General features: G+C 41.2%; 1 protein-coding gene across 1 annotated transcript in view; it reads right to left on the reverse strand.

Moving 5' to 3' along the window:
* The window catches only part of LOC136882845 (histidine ammonia-lyase), a 116,583-nt gene extending 92,316 nt beyond the window's left edge, over window positions 1-24,267 (reverse strand). The window contains 4 exon segments of the mRNA XM_068229767.1: window positions 1,103-1,130; window positions 7,428-7,494; window positions 12,756-12,950; window positions 24,052-24,267. Of these exon segments, the coding sequence (XP_068085868.1) occupies window positions 1,103-1,130; window positions 7,428-7,494; window positions 12,756-12,950; window positions 24,052-24,106 (345 nt within the window). The 5' untranslated portion in view covers window positions 24,107-24,267.
* Between the last annotated feature and the right edge of the window lie 475 nt (window positions 24,268-24,742).

Genomic DNA, 24,742 nt, shown 5'->3' on the forward strand with positions numbered 1-24,742 from the left:
GTGTGATGATTTGGGGAAAGGGTGAAAAGGATGTACAAAGGCGACTGGACATTTGGAATGAAAATGTTAAGGAGATTGGAATGGTAATTAGTAAAAAGAAAACTGTATTCATGGACTGTGGAAGAGAGAAATAGAGAAGGCAAGTGAACACAGATGGAGAACGGTTAGAGAATGTAGAACAGTTTACATATTTGGGTGGCATTATTAATGGAAGTAATGAAATCAACCCTGAAATTAATAACAGACGAAGTAAAGGTACAGCATTTTATCATCAAGTCAAAGAGCTTTTATGGGATGACGAAGTACCCAAGAGAATGAAATTAACATTATATAAACAGTATTTCATACCAATTGTAACATACGAACTAGAAATGCTGGTAACTAATAAGAGAATAGATAGTAAGATCCAAGCACTAGAAATGAAATTTTTAAGAACATCGGTCAAAAAGACAAGAAGAGATAGAATTCAAAATATTAAGATCAGAGAAGAGCTAAATATAGAACCGTTAGTACAGAACATTCAGAAAGCCAGACTACAGAGATGGTTCGGACATGTAAAAAGAATGGGAAAGGAACGGGTAGCAAGAAGGGAATTGGAAAGAGAAGTTAAGGGAAAGAGACCAGTTGGAAAACTGAGAAAAAGGTGGATGGATCAGATTTGGAAGGACATTAGAGAAGCTGGATTGGATGTGGCAGAAGTAATTGAGCAGGAAAAGTGGAAGGACAGAAAGGAGTGGAGGAGGCTTGTTAACCACACCCGGGTGACTGAAGTGGGACATTGATGATGATGATGATGATGATCACCAAAATGAGTAAAATATGATCAAAGAAAGAAAAGGCCAAAATATGCTTCAAACGGGGTCAGAGACAGTTATTGACAGTTATTTCTCAGATTTCTGGTATTATTAACTCAGGAAAGAAATATGACTTTTCCTTAACATCTGAACCTTAGTTATGAGTTTTACTAGGGACTGACAGTTGCCACATGCAGCCCTGTTCCTTATCACCTCCTTGCTTTTTGCCATAGACGAGAGACTCACTGTATAGTGTTTCTAAACTATGGTACTGTAAATGGTTCTCTGTGCAAGACTGGTATACTTACATCATCTGGACGTGTGAAGTTCTCTTCCCTGAGAGAAATTAAGGAATTATATCAAATGACTTTATGTTATGTATAGGCCATGGATGATAGCAGTAAAGTACAGATACAGATGAGTCTGCCTTTGCTGGTGAGACCAATTGTTCTCGTATGAGCTAGAGCAAATGTGTTACTTTCATTGACATGTCTCTTTATCATCCTTCACCTTAAGAATGTGAAAGTGATTGAGGTATGAGTGATGTTCTTTTTGCAACCAGTCCTTGTTGAAAATGGTGTGAAAATGTCATTCATGGAATCAGTTAGTACATGCATTGGCAGACTGATGTGTAATAGCAACATCTGGCTCAGTGAGGAGAGCAACATGAAACTACATCACTCCCCATTTCCCTTGTGAGTATCTTCAACAATGCCTTGGTCATCTACAGTACTGGCCATAAGTAATTTGATAGACAATTAACCTGCCCTGGTATCATTTGCTTTTCAAAATAATGCGTGCACTTGTACAACACAAATAATTTGAACATATCTACAGCCAATCACACCATGATATTCATAAAAACATAAATGTATAACACAAATAAGTACACTAGAATAATATATAGAGACTGTAAATGTTTTGACACACGTAACTAAGCAGAAAAAACATTCCAGAAGTTCATATGTACTTCGTATCATCTAGTATTTAGTCGGGTAGCCATTTGCTTGTACAATTGCTGCACATCGTGTTGGAAATGAGTCCTCCAATTTCTCAAGGCATGAGACAGCAATTTTGGACCATTTTTCTTGTCAAGACTGCAATAGTTCATACCTAGGTCAAACCAGATGTAGTTTTAAAATCAGATATACAGAACATGTAAGTGCTATAAAGCATAACCAATTTTCTGCAGTCAGCCAACATATGAAAGAATTTAAACATAACTTTACTGATATACATCAAGATCTTGAGGTATTCTAAATAAAGAATAAAGGTCCTTCACTAGATGTTACTGAAAACTGCTATATTCATTTAGATCAATATTTTAATTCAAACCTAAACTTAAATGATATCTCACAAAAACCAAAAATCTTGTTCGATTTTCTTATTGAATTTTTCAAAAATATTAAAATTCTGAATAATAAATCTGTCTTTGATATTATGCGTAATAATTTTTCACGCCACACGCTTTCACTGCATCACCCTCCCTAACTTCCCCTCCTTCCCTTCCTCACACTTCCCCTGCTCCTCCTCCTCCTCCGACTTCCCTCTCCCTTCCTACCCCAACACTAGCTGCTTCCATGACCCAAGCTTGGCCATCACGCTCAGTTCCTCTTCACCACGTGTCACAGCTTTGCCGCCCAAGGTGAGTCTCATTCAATTATAGCCCAAGCTCTCTTTCTCCTCATTTGTTTAAACTTTTATAAATATCTCCTTTTTACACTGCAGGTCCCGCATTGAACTGCGAACATCATAGGAACCTTGGCTCAAAACTTGGTCTCCACCTCACACGTTACGTTACAACAGAAAAACAATAGACCACAGACAACAGCACAGTCATGATGTAAAACTAACTTCAAAGCTGCCAGAGGAACATCTTACGCAAATTGAATATTGTAATTCTGGTCAAAAAGCGACAAAATCTTTACTCAAAGAAAATATTTATTATGCTCCTAGTCAGTAAGTGATATCATTTAATGAAAAATGTGACTACAAATTCGAACCTTTGACTACCAAGTTCATCTTGGACTTAAGCAAAGAATTAAAGTGTTATATGTATTTTAAAAATTATGTTTGTTGAGTTCCTAACTCATGTTTGTACAATCAGATTGTTATTTTAATCCACCCTCTATGGTTTTTTTTATTTTTGTAATGACTGTCAAGTTCTGAACTTGTGATTGAAAATCTATTCACTATTTTATTCACCTTTTTACTCTTAAATGTTATAATATTTTATGTAATGTATATGATTGTATATATGTACCTATGTTATTTCTCACATTTTTGCTGAAGATGTCGCTAAATAGCATTGAAACTAGTCCCAAGGAAATATGTTGTAACTTAACCATTATAACATTTATTTGTATTGGAAAGGTGGACCCTTTAAGTTACCTCTCTTACACCTTGCTTGCTCACCGGCCCATTAAACCTTGAAGTTTGAGTTACCGTTTGATAGTAGTGACGCCAAGTTTGAACTTATAATTGTCTTTTAAATTAATCTGTACAGCTACTGCCATTGTTTGAGGATCAGCAACATTTTGTCTTGCCAAACAGAGGTATACGCATGATCAACCGCTAGGAGCAGGCGGACAGAAGGGATAAATCCTGACATGACCACCCGAGACAGTCACCAGTTGATGTATCCACAAACACGCACACAAAATGCTGTCAGTTGGTACACTTATTTATTTCACCTTAACTTCACATAAACGTACACATAACCTTAATCACTGCTGTCACAATCAAAATATACACATCAACACACTGCCATCTTTAATAAATACCTATCACTGAACACACGCCACATGGAGATTGAAACCTTAAAATACAGTTGAAACAATTGACTGCTAAGAGCATGTCACCCACAACACGTGGTCATAAGTATACTCCTGTTAAACCATAACTCCAACTAAACAATAACTCGTTTTACCATCAAGACCACCTCTTTATATATGTGCCTGGCCACGCTTCTAGAAAGATACATTTTCTTGTAAATTCTAGAGTGCTTTAGACCCAGATATAATGTACAGAATATTCTGCAGAGTTCTTCATCAATCAATCACTACTAATCTGCATTTAGAGCAGTTGCACAGGTGGAAGATTCCCTATCTGCTGTTTTCCTAGACTTTTCTTAAATGATTGCAAAGAAATTGGAAATTTATTGAACATCTCCCTTGGTAAGTTACTCCAATCCCTAACTCCCCTTCCTATAAATGAATATTTGCCCCAATTTGCCCTCTTGAATTCCAAATTTATCTTCATATTATGATCTTTCCTACTTTTAAAGACATCACTCAAACTTATTTGTTTACTGATGTCTCGTCTACCCAGTACCATTCTGGATGTTACAGTGTGTTTCACAATTCTGTAGTGGATTACAAATCATATATACAGGTAATAATAAATTATGTACAGATTCTTACATTAACTGTACTCATATAAATATCTATATACAACAAAGGTTTCATGACATAACCTCACAAATAATGCAGTCATAAACTAATAATGATACTAATAAGTGGATGTACATTGCAAGTCATAATAATAATAATAATAATAATAATAATAATAATCACAATTGTAAAATAATAATAATAATAATAATTTGAGCTTGATACTTGCATTATTTACCCATGGGTGAGAGAATATTGTTTTCAAGTTATATCAGTTTATCACACTTATCTTCGTGTTATGTTAAGAATGATGGTGCAATCAGATTGGCAGAAACTTTTTTTTTTTTTTCAGGAAGTGAGGTTGCTTTGTTTCTTCCGGGTGCACAATTCAAATTGACGAACTTGTCATATTTGCTATGCCAGAGAGCCGGCCACTGCCTGTTGGTGTGTGGCAGAGGAGGGAAGGGAAGGGAGAGGAAATTAAAACTGGGAGACAGAGGTCTGCGAATGCATAAGTTTCTCATTCGTTTCACATTGTCACCAGCCTCACTATGCAGATAGAGTTTGTTCTTCACAAATTGACTACTATGCGAACACCATAGAAAGAATAGAAGAATTTGTACAACATCCAGAACAGAGTCAAAAGTTCATTTCAACACCATTGTGATACTGTGCATTGAAGTAGGAGGTGGGAATATTGAACATCTACTGTAATCAAACCATTGGGCAGTGTTTCATTCCATTTTCAATGTCATGAGTGAAGGAATACACAATCGTGGGGCAGCAGTGTTACATCTTCGAGCATGTTAAATAATAAATGATGTTACTGTGACCAACAGACAAGAGAAGGAATGATCTGGGGCATTACTCGACTGACAAGTGTGTTCTTGTACTGTGTGTGCATTTATGACCGTTTAATGAACAAATTGCGCATATTTCCTGTAAGAGACAAGGACAATCCTGTGCGAGTCAAACCAGGAAACTTGTGCATACACGAGGAGCATTATCTCTGTCTCCAACATACATCCCACTTCCCCTCCCTCTCCTTCTCTTCCCTCATCAACTTGAATCACATGCATGGAAGTATAAAAAGTAATCTCATTTTCTCGAAAAGAAAAATTTTCTCCACCAATCCAATTGCACCATCGTTTTTAACATAATACGAAGAACATCCCTGATTTTTTTCTCGGTATAGTTCTGATCCACCTTATATGCTCCTATCCTTGTTCCAAGATTTCCTTGGTTTTTAATCATTTGATTGTTCCTTTTCCAATTTATTTATTTTATTTCCTTTTGAATGCATAAAAACTGTTTCAGTCCAGCAAAGAAAAAGCTTGGAACATACTGCTCAATCATTTTTTATTATTTGACAGGAATAACTGTGGTAGTTACTTTAGAGCAGATCTGTATTATTTTTATTAGTAACACTTCATACCTGTCCCTAAATAGAAAATCTGAAACTTTTGTCAAGACAAGCCATCTTCAGTACAGCTACAATATTTGAAATAAGCGTGAAGATTTACATATATGGTACCTCCTACAAGCTGTAAGTTTAAAGTAATTTTATAAATCATATACATTCCAAAACTCTGTCTTCTAGCATCTATAGTTTGTGTGAACTCTTCCACATCATACTAGTAGTACCGTACATACACGGATAATCCCCACATATTTTTTTTCCAAGTATGATGCCGAAAAATTGGGGTGCGCACGTTGTTTGCACTAAGGTTGGTACAGTGCTTCTTACGCACAGAAATCTGGAAGTTGATATTTTTCTGCCCACTCTGTCAGCAACTCTGTTCCTGGCACGAGCAGGAATAAGATCATGCCTATATTGTGAGGCGTCAGTTCAGTAGTAACACGTGTTTAGGATCACTGGTAGGTCATTCTCAGCCAAACCTCCTGAGTATTGAGGAGGGAAATAGGTAATCATGCTGTGGGAAGAAAGTACGATGTGCACAAGGAATGCAATGCATGATTGGAGGAAAGCTCGTCTTGAATAGGCAGATAACAACCTCTGGACATTTTGTGGACAAAAAACAAAGTTCCCAGAAATTGAAAAAAGAATATGCAAAAATAAGCCGTGATCAAAAAGTTTCCATTTGAGGGCGTTGCTGCAGCAGACATGCAACTTAGCGCGACTCCGATGCGGGTATATAAGCATGGACATGTAGCCAAAGGGATTAGTGTGGCAGTCGTGTCATGCCGAAGTGCGTGCGTTAAATGCGACCACGTGAACTATGGCAACGTTATTACCAAATGCGTCCAAACAGGACCAACGTGCTGTTATTCTGTTCTTGGTTGCCAAAGGACAAACACCAGTGGACATCCATCAGGGAAGGAAGACTGTCTATGGGGCAGCATGACTGTCGAAAACACCATTGTGGAATGGTGCACCATCTTCCGTGTGGGTTGTGTTTTGACACAAGACGCCAGTCAATTTCTGAGGCCAGCCACATCCATTATGGACAACAACAAGAAGGGGATGGATGAGGTGATTAGTGCAATGTGATTATGACGCCTTCGGTCCCCTCGAAAAGGACTTGAAGGGTTGATGCTTCCTGTCAGATCAAGATATGCAGCAGGCAGCAGGACACAATGTTTTACCCCATGAGGATCTTCAACCTAGTGTGTCAGTGGGATGAGTGTCTCAATGCTCATGGGGATTTTGCCTGATTAGCATCCTTATTCAGAACTGTACAGCCGTCTCACGGAAAAATTTTGATCACCCCTAATGTATGACTGAAAAGAGACAGTTTGGATGTACAGTCATGAGTGAAAGCTGTAGCAATAGCTAGAGAGTTAAAAGTTACAGGTATATATGCTAGCCGTGGATAGTTTCACACATGTTTTTGAAAGAAACAATTTTATTTTTCATAGGAAAATTAGTATTATGCAACATCTCCCAGCCAATTCTAAAGAAGAGATTATGAATTTGCACAAATTTTTTATTGGTTTGGATCAGAGAAATTTGCATTTTTCCTCTTGCAAATTGGTAATGTACACCAGATATCAGTATATTTCAAAATGCTGCAAGATTAGATTATACTAAAGAAGATTATGATGTGATGAGTTTCTTCATAATTTTATAACTTGTAGTAAATACAGTTTTTAATACCGATATTTAACAAAGCTACAAATGCAAAGAATATGTATTTAAAAACTTTGCTTGCTAAAATATTCAACTATCTCTGGTATATTCATTTTTATATTTTAAGATAATTTTTCTGATAAAGGATACTTTGGTTCCAAAATATACTCCAAATCCTCAGGAATTACACGTTGAGCTGCTTGATCTGAAGACAGAACTGAAAGCAATAGGAGCATAAGCAAGTTTTATTAATTCTCTGAAATTTTTTGAGATACAATTTTGATTTGTTTTGTAACTTTAACAAGTAAAGAATATTTTACCTAGCCAAATAAACATTTCAGAAGTCTGAAAATTTACATAAAGTAGGAAAAGAAGGGGAGAGACTTCATGGAGATTATCAGTTAGATTTTTCCCTTAAAATCATTATTATCACCATAATCAGTTAGAGCAGTAAACATAAACTAGAGGAGTTAGACTTGATTCTTTTCGTATGTTTCAGTGTTTCTGTTGCTACCATCTTCATAAAATACTCTCAGCTTTGTAATGGTTGAATGATAATGTGCATATTGACTTTAAAAAAATACTATGTATGCTACCTGAGTTTAATTGTACTTATATAAGGAATATGAAAACTGATGAAACTTTTTTTCATGTTTTCGGGTCTAAAGTTATCAAGAAATCGTTGTGTATCACTACAACCCATCATTAGTTTGAAGTGATTCATGAAACATAATCCATCTATCACCCCCAATGATGGAATGGAGTAATACACCAACTTCAAAATCATGTCCATATTCATTCAGGAAGGTAATATCGCCCCCAAGGAATCGAACAGAAAAATTAATTCCAATCAGGGTATCCAGTCAACACAATGCAAAACGCAACACCAAAATAATAATAATCACCAAGCCGCCAGGACAGCGCCATAACTAGGCCTACTAGGATAACGCAATCACAAGACACAAGCACGACAATGCAAATAAGGTAAAACAAAAGAAAAACGGATGAGTAAGGAACCCAAAAAGGGACAAAAATAAGGAAGTAAAACCATAAAACCCCTAAAGGAACAGGAAAAAATGCAATACTAAAGTCCTTGTGAAAACTTCCTTGCTATTTTACCTCACAGCGAAATTAACATTATTATTTTTGATTTTCAAATGCCCAGAAAAATCATAATGTAGTTAAGATATACCCAAAGAATAATATAAAATTCATTTACTTTTAGAGAACCATTAACAGGTTGGAAACATGTTAGACGTAGCTTCAACATTAGAACCCCGTAAACATTAGTGATTAAACGAAAGTCATTTCTCCCAGAATCAAACTCTGTTTTCGAACTTCTTGAAAACCAAATGTAAATCAATCCTTTTAAAACGAGATCATTTGCAGTTGAAGAGGCAAGGTTCCCAGCTCAAAGCAACTCCCAGAGTAACAAATAATGCAGAACTTTTTTTTGTTTGCTAGTTGCTTTACGTCGCACCGACACAGATAGGTCTTATGGCGACGATAATGCAGAACTTACAGTCTTGAAGTTTCTGATGAGATATCCAATACAGGAGACCACGAGGCTATGAGATAATCACACGTTCCAACGTATAATAAAATAAATTTTGGAGGATGTATCAGTTACCAAATATTCTAGAAGAAATAAAAACAAACTCTCCGGGAAATGCCCCGGGAGGATAGTTCTTCTATCCTTTGTCCATCGTGGTTCATGAATTCACGTGAAAGCGTGAGTACAAAGCACAACCAACCTCCATCTTCTCTAGTCGGCGATCAACAACGTTCCCTTTTACCAAGCCACGCTTAAAATCGTCTGGCCAGGCCAGGTAAGATGCGCACTCATACGCGCCAAGGATAAGCGATCAAATGGCGAGTACATAACCGCTCCGAGACAGTGCAGTGCACAAAAGACCCGCAAACGTTGATTAAATAATTTTAGCCAATGCTTTGGCAAAAGTACAGTTTCACCAATTTCAAAGATATAGATTACCAAATCGAAAAGCATAATAAAGGAGGGTTTTATTACTTTAATTCCGTCACATTACCTGGGTAGTAAAATAATTAACGATGGCAGAAGTAAGAAGCACATAAAATGCAGACTAGCACAAGCAAGGACAATAACTAGCTTGGAAAGAATGATAATAGAAGCTTTTTAAATGTGGTGTTATAGAAGAATGCTGAAGGTGAGATGGATAGATTGAATTACAAATGAAGAGCTACTGAATCAAATTAGTGAGAGGAGATTGATTTGGCTAAATTTGATGAAGAAGAAGAGATAGAATGATAGGACACATCTTAATGTACTCAGGACTTCTGCAGTTGGTTTTTGAAGGAAGTGTAGGCGGTAAGAACATTAGGGGTAGACCAAGGTGTGAGTATGACAAGCAGATCAGAGCAGATGTAGGATGCAGCAGTTACGTAGAAATGAAAAGGTTAGCAGAGGATAGGGTGGCATGGAGAGCTGCATCAAACCAGTCTGTGGACTGATGACTCAAACACACGGTATAATATACAATACATTATTGTTATTATTGGGGAGGAGGGTGGTGTAGTGGCTTAGCTGTTTGCCTGTCATCACGGTGACCGTGGTTTCATTCCTGGTGTTGCTGGGGTGAGATTTTCAATTGAAAATCTTGTGGTGTCGGGAAGGGTATGCGACCTTAAATTTTTGGCCACAACTCTTTAATGCCTCAGTGCGTGCAGGGACCTTGAGCGGGATAAGCTGCGGAAGATAAAGATGATTGTAGTTAATGTTATTTTAAACATAATTACCCAATAATCATTTGTTATTTCTGGTATAATTGCAGTATTGGAATTGTTTGTTGTAGTTGTTGCTGGGTAAATCACTTGTAATGTTAAGCTAATACCAGGCTCAACCTATAGCAATGTAAGTTGTAGTGTTAATATTCTCTTTGGCATTTTTCTATAACTATGTATAACTCACTTCCAAAAAGTATAAAAATTTTACCAACTTTATCTATAATCAAAAGTAATACTCTGACTGACAGAGCAAATGCAACACCAAGAAGGAGTGGTCAGAACTTTATGCCAATTGCAGGGTAGACTGACGTCACTGAGGTATGCTCATGATGTGAAATGCGCTGCTGTGCTGCGCACGTAGCGAACGATAAATGGGACACGGCGTTGGCGAATGGCCCACTTCGTACCGTGATTTCTCAGCCGACAGTCATTGTAGAACGTGTTGTCGTGTGCCACAGGACACGTGTATAGCTAAGAATGCCAGGCCGCCGTCAACGGAGGCATTTCCAGCAGACAGACGACTTTACGAGGGGTATGGTGATCGGGCTCAGAAGGGCAGGTTGGTCGCTTCGTCAAATCGCAGCCGATACCCATAGGGATGTGTCCACGGTGCAGCGCCTGTGGCGAAGATGGTTGGCGCAGGGACATGTGGCACGTGCGAGGGGTCCAGGCGCAGCCCGAGTGACGTCAGCACGCGAGGATCGGCGCATCCGCCGCCAAGCGGTGGCAGCCCCGCACGCCACGTCAATCGCCATTCTTCAGCATGTGCAAGACACCCTGGCTGTTCCAATATCGACCAGAACAATTTCCCGTCGATTGGTTGAAGGAGGCCTGCACTCCCAGCGTCCGCTCAGAAGACTACCATTGACTCCACAGCATAGACGTGCACGCCTGGCATGGTGCCGGGCTAGAGTGACTTGGATGAGGGAACGGCGGAATGTCGTGTTCTTCGATGAGTCACGCTTCTGTTCTGTCAGTGATAGTCACCGCAGACGCGTGTGGCGTCGGCGTGGAGAAAGGTCAAATCCGGCAGTAACTGTGGAGCGCCCTACCGCTAGACAACGCGGCATCATGGTTTGGGGCGCTATTGCGTATGATTCCACGTCACCTCTAGTGCGTATTCAAGCCACGTTAAATGCCCACCGCTACGTGCAGCATGTGCTGCGGCCGGTGGCACTCCCGTACCTTCAGGGGCTGCCCAATATTCTGTTTCAGCAGGATAATGCCTGCCCACACACTGCTCGCATCTCCCAACAGGCTCTACGAGGTGTACAGATGCTTCCGTGGCCAGCGTACTCTCCGGATCTCTCACCAATCGAACACGTGTGGGATCTCATTGGACGCCGTTTGCAAACTCTGCCCCAGCCTCGTACGGACGACCAGCTGTGGCAAATGGTTGACAGAGAATGGAGAACCATCCCTCAGGACACCATCCGCACTCTTATTGACTCTGTACCTCGACGTGTTTCTGCGTGCATCGCCGCTCGCGGTGGTCCTACATCCTACTGAGTCGATGCCGTGCGCATTGTGTAACCTGCATATCGGTTTGAAATAAACATCAATTATTCATCCGTGCCGTCTCTGTTTTTTCCCCAACTTTCATCCCTTTCGAACCACTCCTCCTTGGTGTTGCATTTGCTCTGTCAGTCAGTGTATAACTAAATACTTAAAGTAGTATGGTAATTATGTTTAGGAAACTTTGTCCTATCTTATCTATTACATCATGTTACATGATGTATATTTACTGTATTTTATTTTGTAATTACATAGTGCCATTGTAATTTATCTGTATTGCACCAAGAAGTACCTTGGCTCTAAAAAATAAAAAAATACTTAAGTTGTATGTGACTTTGTATATGTTGATGCTGGATTTTGAACATTAAACTAGTAGCTTTTCTTGTAATATTTTCTTTCCATGGAATTGCTTATTGTACTGTTGTTGTTGTTGTTTAATTATGTTTTTACTTTACTTTATTATCACACTACTGTAAGTGACCATTGCCACCAGGATATTTTGCAATTGCAATGTATTTGTTAATAAAAAACGTACTCGTACTTTGAGGGTGCAAAATTAAGACAGTTGGGGGTACATCTACCAAAAAGTTTGAATACCACCTATCTAGATCATACCTAGTTCCATTTGTTCCCTTTCATCTACATTATTGAGGTTTTATGTAATTCACAAAACAAGTGACAGGATTTTATAAAACAAAGATGGTTAAATAATGATGAGTTATCTACAAGACAGCAAGTGAGGTACCTCTATGTTCCCTGACACTGGTGCAGGTTGAGAGCCAAGTGCCTCCGTAGAAGGAAAAGTGGAATATGTAAATTGTTCGTCTTCCTGGCAAGCAGTCCCCACAAAATTAGACCATTATCCCAAAATTCATCATTATTTTCCAGCAATTATGCAGAAAGGATGTTATCTGTTATCTCCTAAGGATCTAGAAACCTTCATCAACATGCAAACAACATGCAGAATCACAAGAAAAGGCGAACAGGATATACTGTACAAAGCAGAACAGGTAGTAATCATTAACATGCGATTTTCCTTTATAAGAACACATTAAAAAAAAAATAGTGCCATGGAGGCAGAGAATAAGGCATGTATATTTTTATTGGTTATCTGATAATAGGAAAGAATAATTACTGAGTGAACAGTGTTAATATTTTTCATTCTTAAGTTATTTTGAGAAATTTAGTTCAATAACTTACCTACTGTAATCGAATCATTATCATCCAGACAGTCTTTAATAATGTCATCCAGGTGAAGAAGAACTCCTTTAAATCTCCTCATAGCATGGAGTTTGAGCTTATGATGTGATGAATTGTCAGTTTCTGACACAAGTTGATGGTGGACACAATACCTCCGTATTGCCTCCTCTCCCAGCCAGCGTATACTTTGTAACCCTTCGGAAGAAATAATCCCATTATGGATATATATAACATGGCATTCTTGTTGACACTTGTCAGTTGTATAATCACTCAGGAACTGTATAAGGACATGGTATTGTATATTCCTTTCATTTAATATTTAATCAGGCTTAATTTTGATTGTTATCAAAACATGATTTAACTCCCATATAGATACAAACCTTGTTGATACCCAATAAATATTGTATCTGTAGGTTCAATATCTTCTGAAAATACTGTATTTGTGGGATGGACCCAGCAAATATCATGCACTCATTCTTGTTTCTTGAATGAACTACTGTAAAATTTCAATGTGATAGAAACTGTGGCAGTATCAGATACTGGTGAATTCATAACAAACTTTACTAATGAAAATAAGACAACTTATTATCAAGACATCATGTCCACCATTATTCAGCTTATCTGCACACTACCTTCCATAGCACTTCATTTATTGAAGCCTCAGAAATTATGTTAATCAACTGGGGAAATATTAGGGAGACAGAGAAAAAATCAAGGGATCTGTACTAGTCAAAGCAGATAAAGGACAAACATGGTCAACTACTGACAAAGGAACTGGACATCTTACAAAAATGGAAGGAGTATTTCCAGTAACTGATGTATGAAGAGTTTGAGAGGACAGATCAAACAGTTGTGCTATAACTTGAAAAACCTATGAACTTAGTGGGCAGAACTGAAATAAATAAGGCACTATTAAAAATCTGCAAAACCAAAACATGGTGATGAGTAGAAGGTCTCCAAATGTTCATCTAAGAATTGGAGATGAGAAGAAGGATATTGTAGATGACTTCCAGTACTTGGGTAGTGTCCTGTCCTCAGACAATACGATACCATACTTCAGGAGAATGCATCCATATTCTATGTCGCTGTTCGTCAAATACTTTTGGATGAAACATGTCAATAAATTTCCAAGATCAGCTTGTACAAAATATAACTGGTACCTATATTGGCGTACGGTCTAGAAGTAACAACAATTAATGGATCAACAAAGAGTCGTCTTCAGGCAACGGAGATGAAGTTCCTCCGTTCTTGTCTACAAAAAGCAAAAATTGATAAAATAAGAAACGTGGATATCTGACAGCAGCTTAGATTGAAAAGCCTCGAAGTGAAGAGATTGCAATGGTATGGTCACACGAAAAGGATGAATCCCCACAGGACTCGTCGAGCATACTTTGACCGCAGTGTTCTTGGGAAGAGACCAAGAGGAAGACCTCATGATTTTTGGGAGAAGCAAATTTTCAATGACCATGAAATCAGAGATGTAAACTGACGTCACAAATATGAACATCTGTGGATGGATGGGATAAAGTAGAGGAGGCTTGTATACAACCACACCTGGCTTGCTGGAGCAAAGATGACGATGACTATCAAAAATGAAGAAGAAGAAGAAATCTGTTGGCCCTGAGTGTTCAAAAACTTAGGCAGAATAGGAGTACTTTTCCTTGAAAACTTACTTAGAAAGATCATTCAAACAGAGCAGATGCATGTAAGCTTTGGGAAAGCATTCTTTCTGATTATATTAGATATGTTTGCAAAATTCATACAGTAACTAGTTCGATAGAAGGCAGTTCAGGTTTTGGAAAGGTTATTCCACTGAAACTCAACTTGCAGGATTTCGGCAAGATATAGTAGATATCTTGGATTCAGGAGGTCAAATGAGCTGTATCACAATTGATCTATCTAAAGCATTGGATAGGGTGGATCATGGGAGACTACTGGCAAAAATAAGTGCAAATGGACTAGACAAAAGAGTGACTGAATGGGTGGCTATATTTCTAGAAAACAGATCTCAGAGAATTAGAGTAGGCAAAGCTTTATCCGACCCTGTAGTACTGTAATTAAGAGAGGAATTTCTCAAGGGAGTATTATTGGACCTTTATGTTTTCCTATATATATCAATGATATGACTAAAGAAGTGGAATCAGAGATAAGGCTTTTTGCGGATGATTTTCTGTATAGAGTAATAAATAAGTTACAAGATTGTGAGCAAGTGCAAAATGACCTTGATAATGTTGTGTGATGGACAGTAGGCAATGGTATGATGATAAACGGGGTTAAAAGTCAGGTTGTGAGTTTCACGAATAGGAAAAGTCCTCTCAGTTTCAATTACTGAATTGATGGGGTGAAAATTCCTTTTGGAGATCATTGTAAGTACTTAGGAATGCTTAATATGGAATATACTGAACCATTCTGTTCATGGTCGAAGAATATTGATTTTATCATAAATAATGGGAATTGCATGAGACCACCCTGAAAGGCGCTGTGTATAGCATTCCTTATGTAAGAGTATCTTAGAGTGCGCATTTTTCTGTGGGAACGAGGCATCAGAAGCGTGATGAAGCTTCCAGAGACTCATAAAAAATGGATTACCCAAGCGAAGCCACTTCACCGGTAGCGCCGAACACACAGCGCTTCTTGGAATCTCATGGGTGTTTTTCCTTGGAGGAAAGAGGAAATTAATTAATATTTTCCGCCACATGAGGAAGGCACAGAATTTGATAGAAGAACTGCAAACAGCGTAAATTCCTGAAAATTTTGATATGACTATAGTTGTAAGCGTAAATGATAGTCGAGGGACTTGACACACACAATTGCGGGAAAAATTTCCATATGCGGGCGCGCGCAGTTGAGGCCACCCACAACAAGCTTGGTAGTTGATGACGCGAGCCTGATTATAAATACCATCGCCAGGCAGGCGAGGCTCATTCATCGGGTGTACTGCTGCTACAAGAAGGCTGCCACGATGCCACTCGGCGAAGATTGTCTTTATCCACAAGCCGCACTCAAGGTTCAACCAAGTCTTGGAAAATGTAAGTAACCACCACTGATAATTGAGCTTAATAATGAAACAACAAGTGTTCTGCCTTTCATGAGAAAATATTCTGCTCATAAAGAATGCTGTTCTTGACTAGTCGCTTCACGTTACTTGAGGTTCACAGGGTACCAAACGAATGACACATATTCGTGTAGGCTCAGGTTATCGATTGGGTCAGAAAGTTCGGTCGAAGTGAGAGCAATCTAGTGATACTGTTATCATATAATGTGGAATAAACAATTTTGAGTGTCAGGTCTACACTTGGAAAGGGACTTTTATACCATACCCCATAAAGCTATGGTGGTAGAGGAGACAGGCGTCAAACCAAGGATACAGTGTAATGTACAATTTTTTACAGTTTTCCCTACGTCATCACGGAACGAGATACTGCTCATGTGGTTTGGTGGAGCGGTAATGGGAATTGAAGCGGACGAGGAGTCTTCACGGCATCAACACTCGACCCAGGACCACCAGGCACGTCGACTCAGCACGACATCAAAGGGGCGATCATCCAACCGCCAGAAACAGCTGCAAGAAATGCTACTGCCAGCCAGGAAGTCTACAGCCATCAAACCGTGTGTACCACCTGCATCTAAAGGCGACATGATGCAGTAATTTGAGACGTCCATAGAGGAGCCGTTCCGTAATGTTTACAGACACAGGTCAGAGCTATCCAATTGTAATAAGCATGACATACTAGATGCCAAAACATGAGAGAGGTTGGCCTTCTGCCAACATGTAAATATGTCAGGGTAAATAGTCGTGTAGGCTATATAGTATCTATGCCTCAGGACTCGAACTCAGTTAAGCTCATTGTAAGTCGCAAGTTGTTGTATCTTTGTTTCGGGTAATAATTCTCGCGTATGGTATCATCATGGTTGTGTACTTGCTTTATAGATCTCGCATATCGGACCAGCACGGTCTTTATACAGTAGTTAGATAGACAGATATGGTTAACAGGATATGTCTCATATTCAAGTAGATAAAATTTGTGGACTAAGATAATACGTTTATGAGCTTCAAATTCCCTTAAACCCGCTCGGGTTGACGTATCAGGTGGAGCGAGTCAAATCCTAAGATACATATGAGAATTATGTAATCAGCTGATATTGCATGGAGAGGTAAATGAGGTCCTATCGCATATTGTTGTGAAGTATGTTTTATGAGATGTAAGCGCGCTTATGATGGCCAGGAAATGACTGCGCTGTGGATAGCGCCATGGAATAATGATACATAAGCCCATTGTAGGTAGCAGCTATAAATATGTAAGTTGATAATGTAATAATCATGATGGCTTGTAGCCTGTGCATATTGATGAGCGCGATAGGATGGCCAGATTCGTGGATGTGGAGGCAGTATGAGACTTCCCGCTATGTGTTTACGTTTCGTCAGCTGTTAGCTACATTTAAAATAAGAGTAGCCGCCCACTTGTCACGTGCCCGTAGTGTGTGACGTCAGAAACCACGCTCGGTGTAGGAGAGAGCAGGCTGGTGTCTGTCAAGTGTTTGTTGTGTACAACGACCTTTATGTTGCGGTGCAAGTAGAGATATTGTATTCCCATTTGTTAATGTAATTTCTGTACGACCACCCTTCATTTGATGTATGTTGGACGAGATATTTGAGTTCTTGTCAATTTATCTTACATGATAGGTGCCTTGCTCTTGGAATATCTAGGGATCGATTCCGCGTCAGAGCTGTGTAAATAGCATGTTTTAGGTTGTAGGATATTTGGAGCACTGAGGCATGGATCTAGTTAGATAGGAGGACGTATGTGAACTACGAGAATTGCCTATTGTGCAGATTCACTTTTCAATACTCAGTTACTTACACCATTTGTTGCTTGTTACAGCACTGGAAATGATAGGACGGAGTTTCCCTCTACCCCAAAATGTAGGATATATTATCGACGTCTCCACGATTAGGAATCAGATTCATGTGTATTATACCTCTCATATTTGCTTTGTACTTTGTATCTCATCATAATCCACTTTATTGTAATAAACCTCATTGTTATAAATTGAATGCAGCAAATTTGAGTTATTTTCGTTAGGATTGCTTAGACCTTGCATACTTTTCTGTAGTATCCTCTATATTTAATGTTATTTTGGTACCGCGTTTATACCCATAATCCCTGATTCATGCTGTTATTCCTGAGCTGCTGGAGGATATACTCACTGCAAGGTAAGCTAGGTGCCATGTATATTCACTTCGGGTGGATGTATTGTACACTATGGTGCACTTAGTTCGATCTCGGCGGTTGCCTGACTGGAACTAAGTCATTATAGGGCACAATACTATCTCGGTGAAACAAAACATCTGATCTCTACCAGCCTAAAAGAACACATCCTTCACACCAAGAACCAAGTATTCCTACAAAACAATACACAGAATAGCATTTGACAAGACCAAGATCCTAGCAGCTATCCCTTGGAATCTGGAAAGGAAAATCCGCGAGGCTATCCATTTTTTTTTGCCATTTGCTTTGCGTCGCACCGACACAGATAGGTCTTATGGCGACGATGGGATGGGATGGGAAAGGCCTAGGAATGGGAAGGAAGCGGCCGTGGTCTTAATTAAGGTACAGCCCCAGCATTTGCCTGGTGTGAAAATGGGAAACCACGGAAAACCATCTTCAGGGCTGCCGACAGTGGGGTTCGAACCCACTGTCTCCCGATTACTGGATACTGGCCGCACTTAAGCGACTGCAGCTATCGAGCTCGGTCGCGAGGCTATCAAAATTACAACATGAAGTTAGAAGAAGGATATAAAATGCCATGTGGCCTATCTTTTGATTTGACACCGCATAGGCGACTTGCGCGTCGTGGTGAGGATGAAATGATGATGAAGACAGCACATCCACGCAGTCCCCTTGCCACGGGAGTTAATCAATTAGGGTTAAAATTACCGACACTGCCGGGAATCGAACCCGGAACCCCTGTGACCAAAGGCCAACACGCTAAACATTTAGCCATGGAACCGGACTCATACATAGATTAAGGCATACAGACCTCAACATAAACACGCAGGACGTACCTTTAATTACACTACCTGACTGTGACACATACGTTCCAGAATTGTCACAAGACAGCCAGGGGGCTTACGTTGGCCAGAAAGTGTAGGCCAAGGTTAGGAACCACTCTCGTAGTGTGACTGCTGCCTGGGAAACTGATTACCTCGGACCGAGTAGGGGTATTTCAGTCGCCTTGACAAAGAATACTGCAATGTATTTGAAATGTCGGCAAACGATACTGAAGTACTGTACAGAAAACAACAACACGGTTCAACCCAGAAAAAAACTAAATAATCCGTATAAACTTGTTCAGTCTCAGGCAAAAATTAGAAACTGCAATATTTATCCAGTCCGCCTGGGTGGTGTAGTGGTTAGTGTGATTAGCTGCCTCCCCCGGAGGTCCAGCTCTGCCACGAAATTTGAAACGTGGTACGAGAGCTGGAACGGGGTCCATTCAGCCTCGGGAGGTCAACTGAGTAGAGGGGGTTCGATTCCCTCCTCAGTCATCCTTGAATTGGTTTTCCGTGGTTTCCCCACTTCTACTCCAGGCAAATGCTGGGATGGTACCTAACTTAAGGCCACGGACGCTTCCTTCACTCTTTCTTGTCTACCCCTTCCAATCTTCCCATCCCCCGACAAGGTCCCTGTTCAACGTAGCAGGTGAGGCTGGTCATTCTCCCCAGTTGTATCCCCCGACCCAAAGTCTCACGCTCCAAGACACAGCCCTTAAGGCGGTAGAGGTAGGATACCTCGCTGAGTCCGAGGGAAAAACAACCCTGGAGGGTAAACAGATTAAGAAGGAAAGAAAGAAAACTTAAAACTCAAAAGAATTCTGTTATCCATCGACAGAAGCAATTAAAGTGCAGCAAATAAATTTCATCCATGCTGGTGCTTTGTAGCAATGATTGCACTTTCCTTCCTTTACGTTTTTTAATTATTATTTCTTTACCGTACCACAAATCATATAGATTTTGTAGATAGTCTAGTGACTATCTGAGTGGCTCAGGCACAGGCCTTCTCACCCCAACTTGACAGGTTCGATCCTGGCTCAGTCCGGTGGTATTTTAAGGCGCTCAAATACGTCCGCACGTAAAAGAACTCCTGCGGAACGAAATCGCGGCACCGTTAAGTAGTTAGTGGGATGTAAAACCAAATAAAATTATTATTAATAAAAAATAATCTTTCCTTGACTTTGCACTGCTGAGGTGATGCGCCTGGATAGCCTACGCGGTGCCACTGAAATAAACTGATTTCTCTTATTAGCGCAAAACATGAGAGCATACTTCAAAAATGTACACTGACTGACAGAGCAAATGCAACACCAAGAAGGAGTGGTTCGAAAGGGAAGAAAGTTGGGGAAAAAACAGAGACGGCACGGACGAATAATTGATGTTTATTTCAAACCGATATGCAGGTTACACAATGCGCACGGCATCGACTCAGTAGGATGCAGGACCACCGCGAGCGGCGATGCACGCAGAAACACGTCGAGGTACAGAGTCAATAAGAGTGCGGATGGTGTCCTGAGGGATGGTTCTCCATTCTCTGTCAACCTTTCGCCACAGTTGGTCGTCCGTACGAGGCTGGGGCAGAGTTTGCAAACGGCGTCCAATGAGATCCCACACGTGTTCGATTGGTGAGAGATCCGGAGAGTTCGCTGGCCACGGAAGCATCTGTACACCTCGTAGAGCCTGTTGGGAGATGCGAGCAGTGTGTGGGCGGGCATTATCCTGCTGAAACAGAGCATTGGGCAGCCCCTGAAGGTACGGGAGTGCCACCGGCCGCAGCACATGCTGCACGTAGCGGTGGGCATTTAACGTGCCTTGAATACGCACTAGAGGTGACGTGGAATCATACGCAATAGCTCCCCAAACCATGATGCCGCGTTGTCTAGCGGTAGGGCGCTCCACAGTTACTGCCGGATTTGACCTTTCTCCACGCCGACGCCACACTCGTCTGCGGTGACTATCACTGACAGAACAGAAGCGTGACTCATCGGAGAACACGACGTTCCGCCATTCCCTCATCCAAGTCGCTCTAGCCCGGCACCATGCCAGGCGTGCACGTCTATGCTGTGGAGTCAATGGTAGTCTTTCTGAGCGGACGCCGGGAGTGCAGGCCTCCTTCAACCAATCGACGGGAAATTGTTCTGGTCGATATTGGAACAGCCAGGGTGTCTTGCACATGCTGAAGAATGGCGGTTGACGTGGCGTGCGGGGCTGCCACCGCTTGGCGGCGGATGCGCCGATCCTCGCGTGCTGACGTCACTCGGGCTGCGCCTGGACCCCTCGCACGTGCCACATGTCCCTGCGCCAACCATCTTCGCCACAGGCGCTGCACCGTGGACACATCCCTATGGGTATCGGCTGCGATTTGACGAAGCGACCAACCTGCCCTTCTAAGCCCGATCACCATACCCCTCGTAAAGTCGTCTGTCTGCTGGAAATGCCTCCGTTGACGGCGGCCTGGCATTCTTAGCTATACACGTGTCCTGTGGCACACGACAACACGTTCTACAATGACTGTCGGCTGAGAAATCACGGTACGAAGTGGGCCATTCGCCAACGCCGTGTCCCATTTATCGTTCGCTACGTGCGCAGCACAGCAGCGCATTTCACATCATGAGCATACCTCAGTGACGTCAGTCTACCCTGCAATTGGCATAAAGTTCTGACCACTCCTTCTTGGTGTTGCATTTGCTCTGTCAGTCAGTGTATTTATGACTTTTTTCCTCACCAAGTTCGACAACGTAAGAATGGGTGTGCTATGTTAAAATGCCTAATCATGGCAGAAGTAAAGGACATAAAATGCAGACTGACAAAGCAAGGAATGCCCTTCTAAGAAAATAAATTTGCTCACTTCGAACATGGATAGAGGAAACAGAACCATGTTTTTGAAGACTTTCATCTGGAGCGTGGCATTGTATGAAAGTGAAACATGGACGATAACTAGCTCAGAAAGAAAGAGAATAGAGGCTTTTGAAATGTGGTGTTACAAAAGAATGTTGAAATTGACTTGGGTAGAGTGAATCACAAATGAAGAGATACTGAAGAGATACAAATGTTAAGGATCCACCAATTCAATACACTATTTAATCAGCTAAAAGAAATATAACTGCGCATTTAGAGACAATATTTTACTATATAAAAGCTTTATTTCACCTTTAATCCACCTAGAATTAGTTAGTTTCTGAACTTTTCTTTCCCGAAATGATGGTCAATACATTATTGATCAATTTACATTGTTGCTGTTTCTTTCCTCACTTATTTTACACTGACTTAGCAAATGTCCTGGGATAGTCACCTAATAGCGTGTGGGGCCTCCTCTGGCCCTGTGAGACACCGTGGAAGTGAGTCGACAAGTCCCTGGTAGTCCTCTGGACGCACCTGACACCAAATCGTTTGCAGAGCGGCCGCCAATGCTGGTCTGTTCGTGGGTGCAGGATACATGGCACGGAGCCTGCGTTCCAGCACATCCCAGATATGCTCGATACGGTTCATATCGGGGCTCCTGGGTGGCCATGGCTGTCGTTGGACCTCCACTGCATGTTCCTGGAACCATTCCCGGGTGACCTGGGAGCAGTGTGGCGGCTCGTTATCATCTTGAAACAACGCAGAACCGTCTGGGCGCTGGAAGGCCAAAAATGGGTGGGATGGTCTCCGAGCAGCTCAACATACCGCGTACCATTCAAAGTCTCTTCCAGAACAACTAGGGGGCCCATTCAATACTAGGAAAATGCACCCTAGACCATAACAGAGACACCAGCGCCCTGGACCACACCTTCGAGGCAGGCGGGATCTATCGCTTCATGTGGTCTGCGCCATACACGGTCCCTCCCATCGGCATGGAAGACTTGGGAGAAAGGAGACGAGCTGCTCGACTAAGTGGTATGTTCCGAGCTGTCAGTGGAGAGATGGCGTGGTAGGACATCAGTAGACGAATAAGTTTGGATGGTGTGTTTAAAAGCAGGAAAGATCACAGTATAAAGATAAAGTTGGAATTCAAGAGGACAAATTGGGGCAAATATTCGTTTATAGGAAGGGGAGTTAGGGATTGGAAGCAAGGGAGATGTTCAATAAATTTCCTATTTCTTTGCAATCATTTAAGAAAAGGCTAGGAAAACAACAGATAGGGAATCTGTCACCTGGCCGACTGCCCTAAATGCAGATCAGTAGTGATTGATTGATTGATTGATTGATTGATTGATTGATTGATTGATTGATTGATCGATTGATTGATTGATTGATTGAGCAGTTGATTGATTGATTGATTGATTGATTGATTGATTGATTGATTGATTGATTGATTGATTGATTGATTGATTGAGCAGTTGAAATCGTGATTCGTCCGACCATATCACGTTACGCCATTGTTCTGGTGTCCATCCCTGGTGACTGGCGACAAATGCGGGTCGTTGTGCCGGATGAAGTTGAGTTAACAGTGGCATCCGTGTGCGGCGCCGGCTCCCATACCCCATAGAACCCATGTTCCTACAGATTGTCCACTGGGAGACGTGTCTAGCACAGCCTGTGTTAAATTGAGCCGTGATTTGTTGCACGGTTGCCCGTCTGTCACTATTGACAATGCGTCTCAGATGTCGCCGGTCACGGTCATCGAGGGTGGTTGGACGGCCGGTCGTTCGTCTGTTGTGGACGGTGACACCCGCATTCAACCATTCACGATACACCCTGGACACGGTTGATCGTGTGAAGCCGAATTCCCGAACCAATTCCGAAATCGCACTTCCCATCCGTCGGGCACCGACCACCTTACCCCGTTCGAACGGTGTCAGCTCACGCCGACGTTCCATGTTACACCTGCCACATGCACAGCCACTGCTCACAAGGTCTCCTATACAACTGCCGCTGGCACAGGGGATGTGTGGTGCGCAGACAACACACCTGCGCATCAGTGCTCCGCTATCCCATGACATTTGCTCAGTCAGTGTATATTCTGTTGACATATTACTGCCTCCCACTTCCACTCCACAAATGCTGTACCGATACTTATTTCACTTCCGATTTTTGAAGTTTTAAGTTACTCTCTTAATTAACCATGTAAGTATGCAGCCTAGAGCTTACAGATATTACATTTTAGCAACAACAACAAGAAAGACCGGCTTGTGCGACTATCGCCTGTAACGACCGTTATTTTACGGTCTCTTCAGAGTCATTATACCCAGTTTCGACTGTATATTTACGAATATCATTGTCGGTGACAGTATAATGTGTATAAATTCGAAAACATCTTACCATCTTTGCAAGGCACGAGAAACCATTCTCCGCAGACCCTGGCCTGGATTCTCATTTAGGGTGAGTTTTATCTTGAACAGCTCTTCTCTTGTAAACAAAGCAGCCACTAGCTTAGCCTTAAAGAAGTCGCTATCTTTACAGTATCTTCTGTTTATACGTTCACATCTGATATCCCTCTACGTGTGCCTCCTTCGAGGGCCACCAACACAGTTCAGGTGTTCATGAAACTGGCAGAGACACAATGATAAGAAAACTCACCACGTGCCCAGACATAGCTACGGCATACAGCATGTTGTAAATAATGTCTTTTATTACGCCTGTGAAGTATAAACAAAGATGTGTGATACGGAAATGCAAATAGTGTAAGAGGAGTGTTGATGCCAGCCTTCAACTCCGAATGATATGGCCCCCAACAAAAGGTAATTTACATGCTTATTCTATTTACATTTTGTCCGGCTAATTGGTTGAATGGTCGGAGGGTTCTGCGAACGATCCCTCACCGGCGAGAGGATTTTAATTACATGTGGTTCCGGGACTGGTTGTTGATATTCATCCTACGTACAACAGACCATATAAACGTGCAATAGTGAAGAGGGGAAGTCCATGTAATTTGCACAACTTACCTTTTAACGTCCATAACTCCATTGGCCGTAATTATAATTTCTCAGGTAGCCCGAGTGACGTTTTGGAA

The sequence above is a fragment of the Anabrus simplex genome, chromosome 1 (assembly GCF_040414725.1).
Source record: "Anabrus simplex isolate iqAnaSimp1 chromosome 1, ASM4041472v1, whole genome shotgun sequence".
NCBI lineage: Eukaryota > Metazoa > Arthropoda > Insecta > Orthoptera > Tettigoniidae > Anabrus > Anabrus simplex.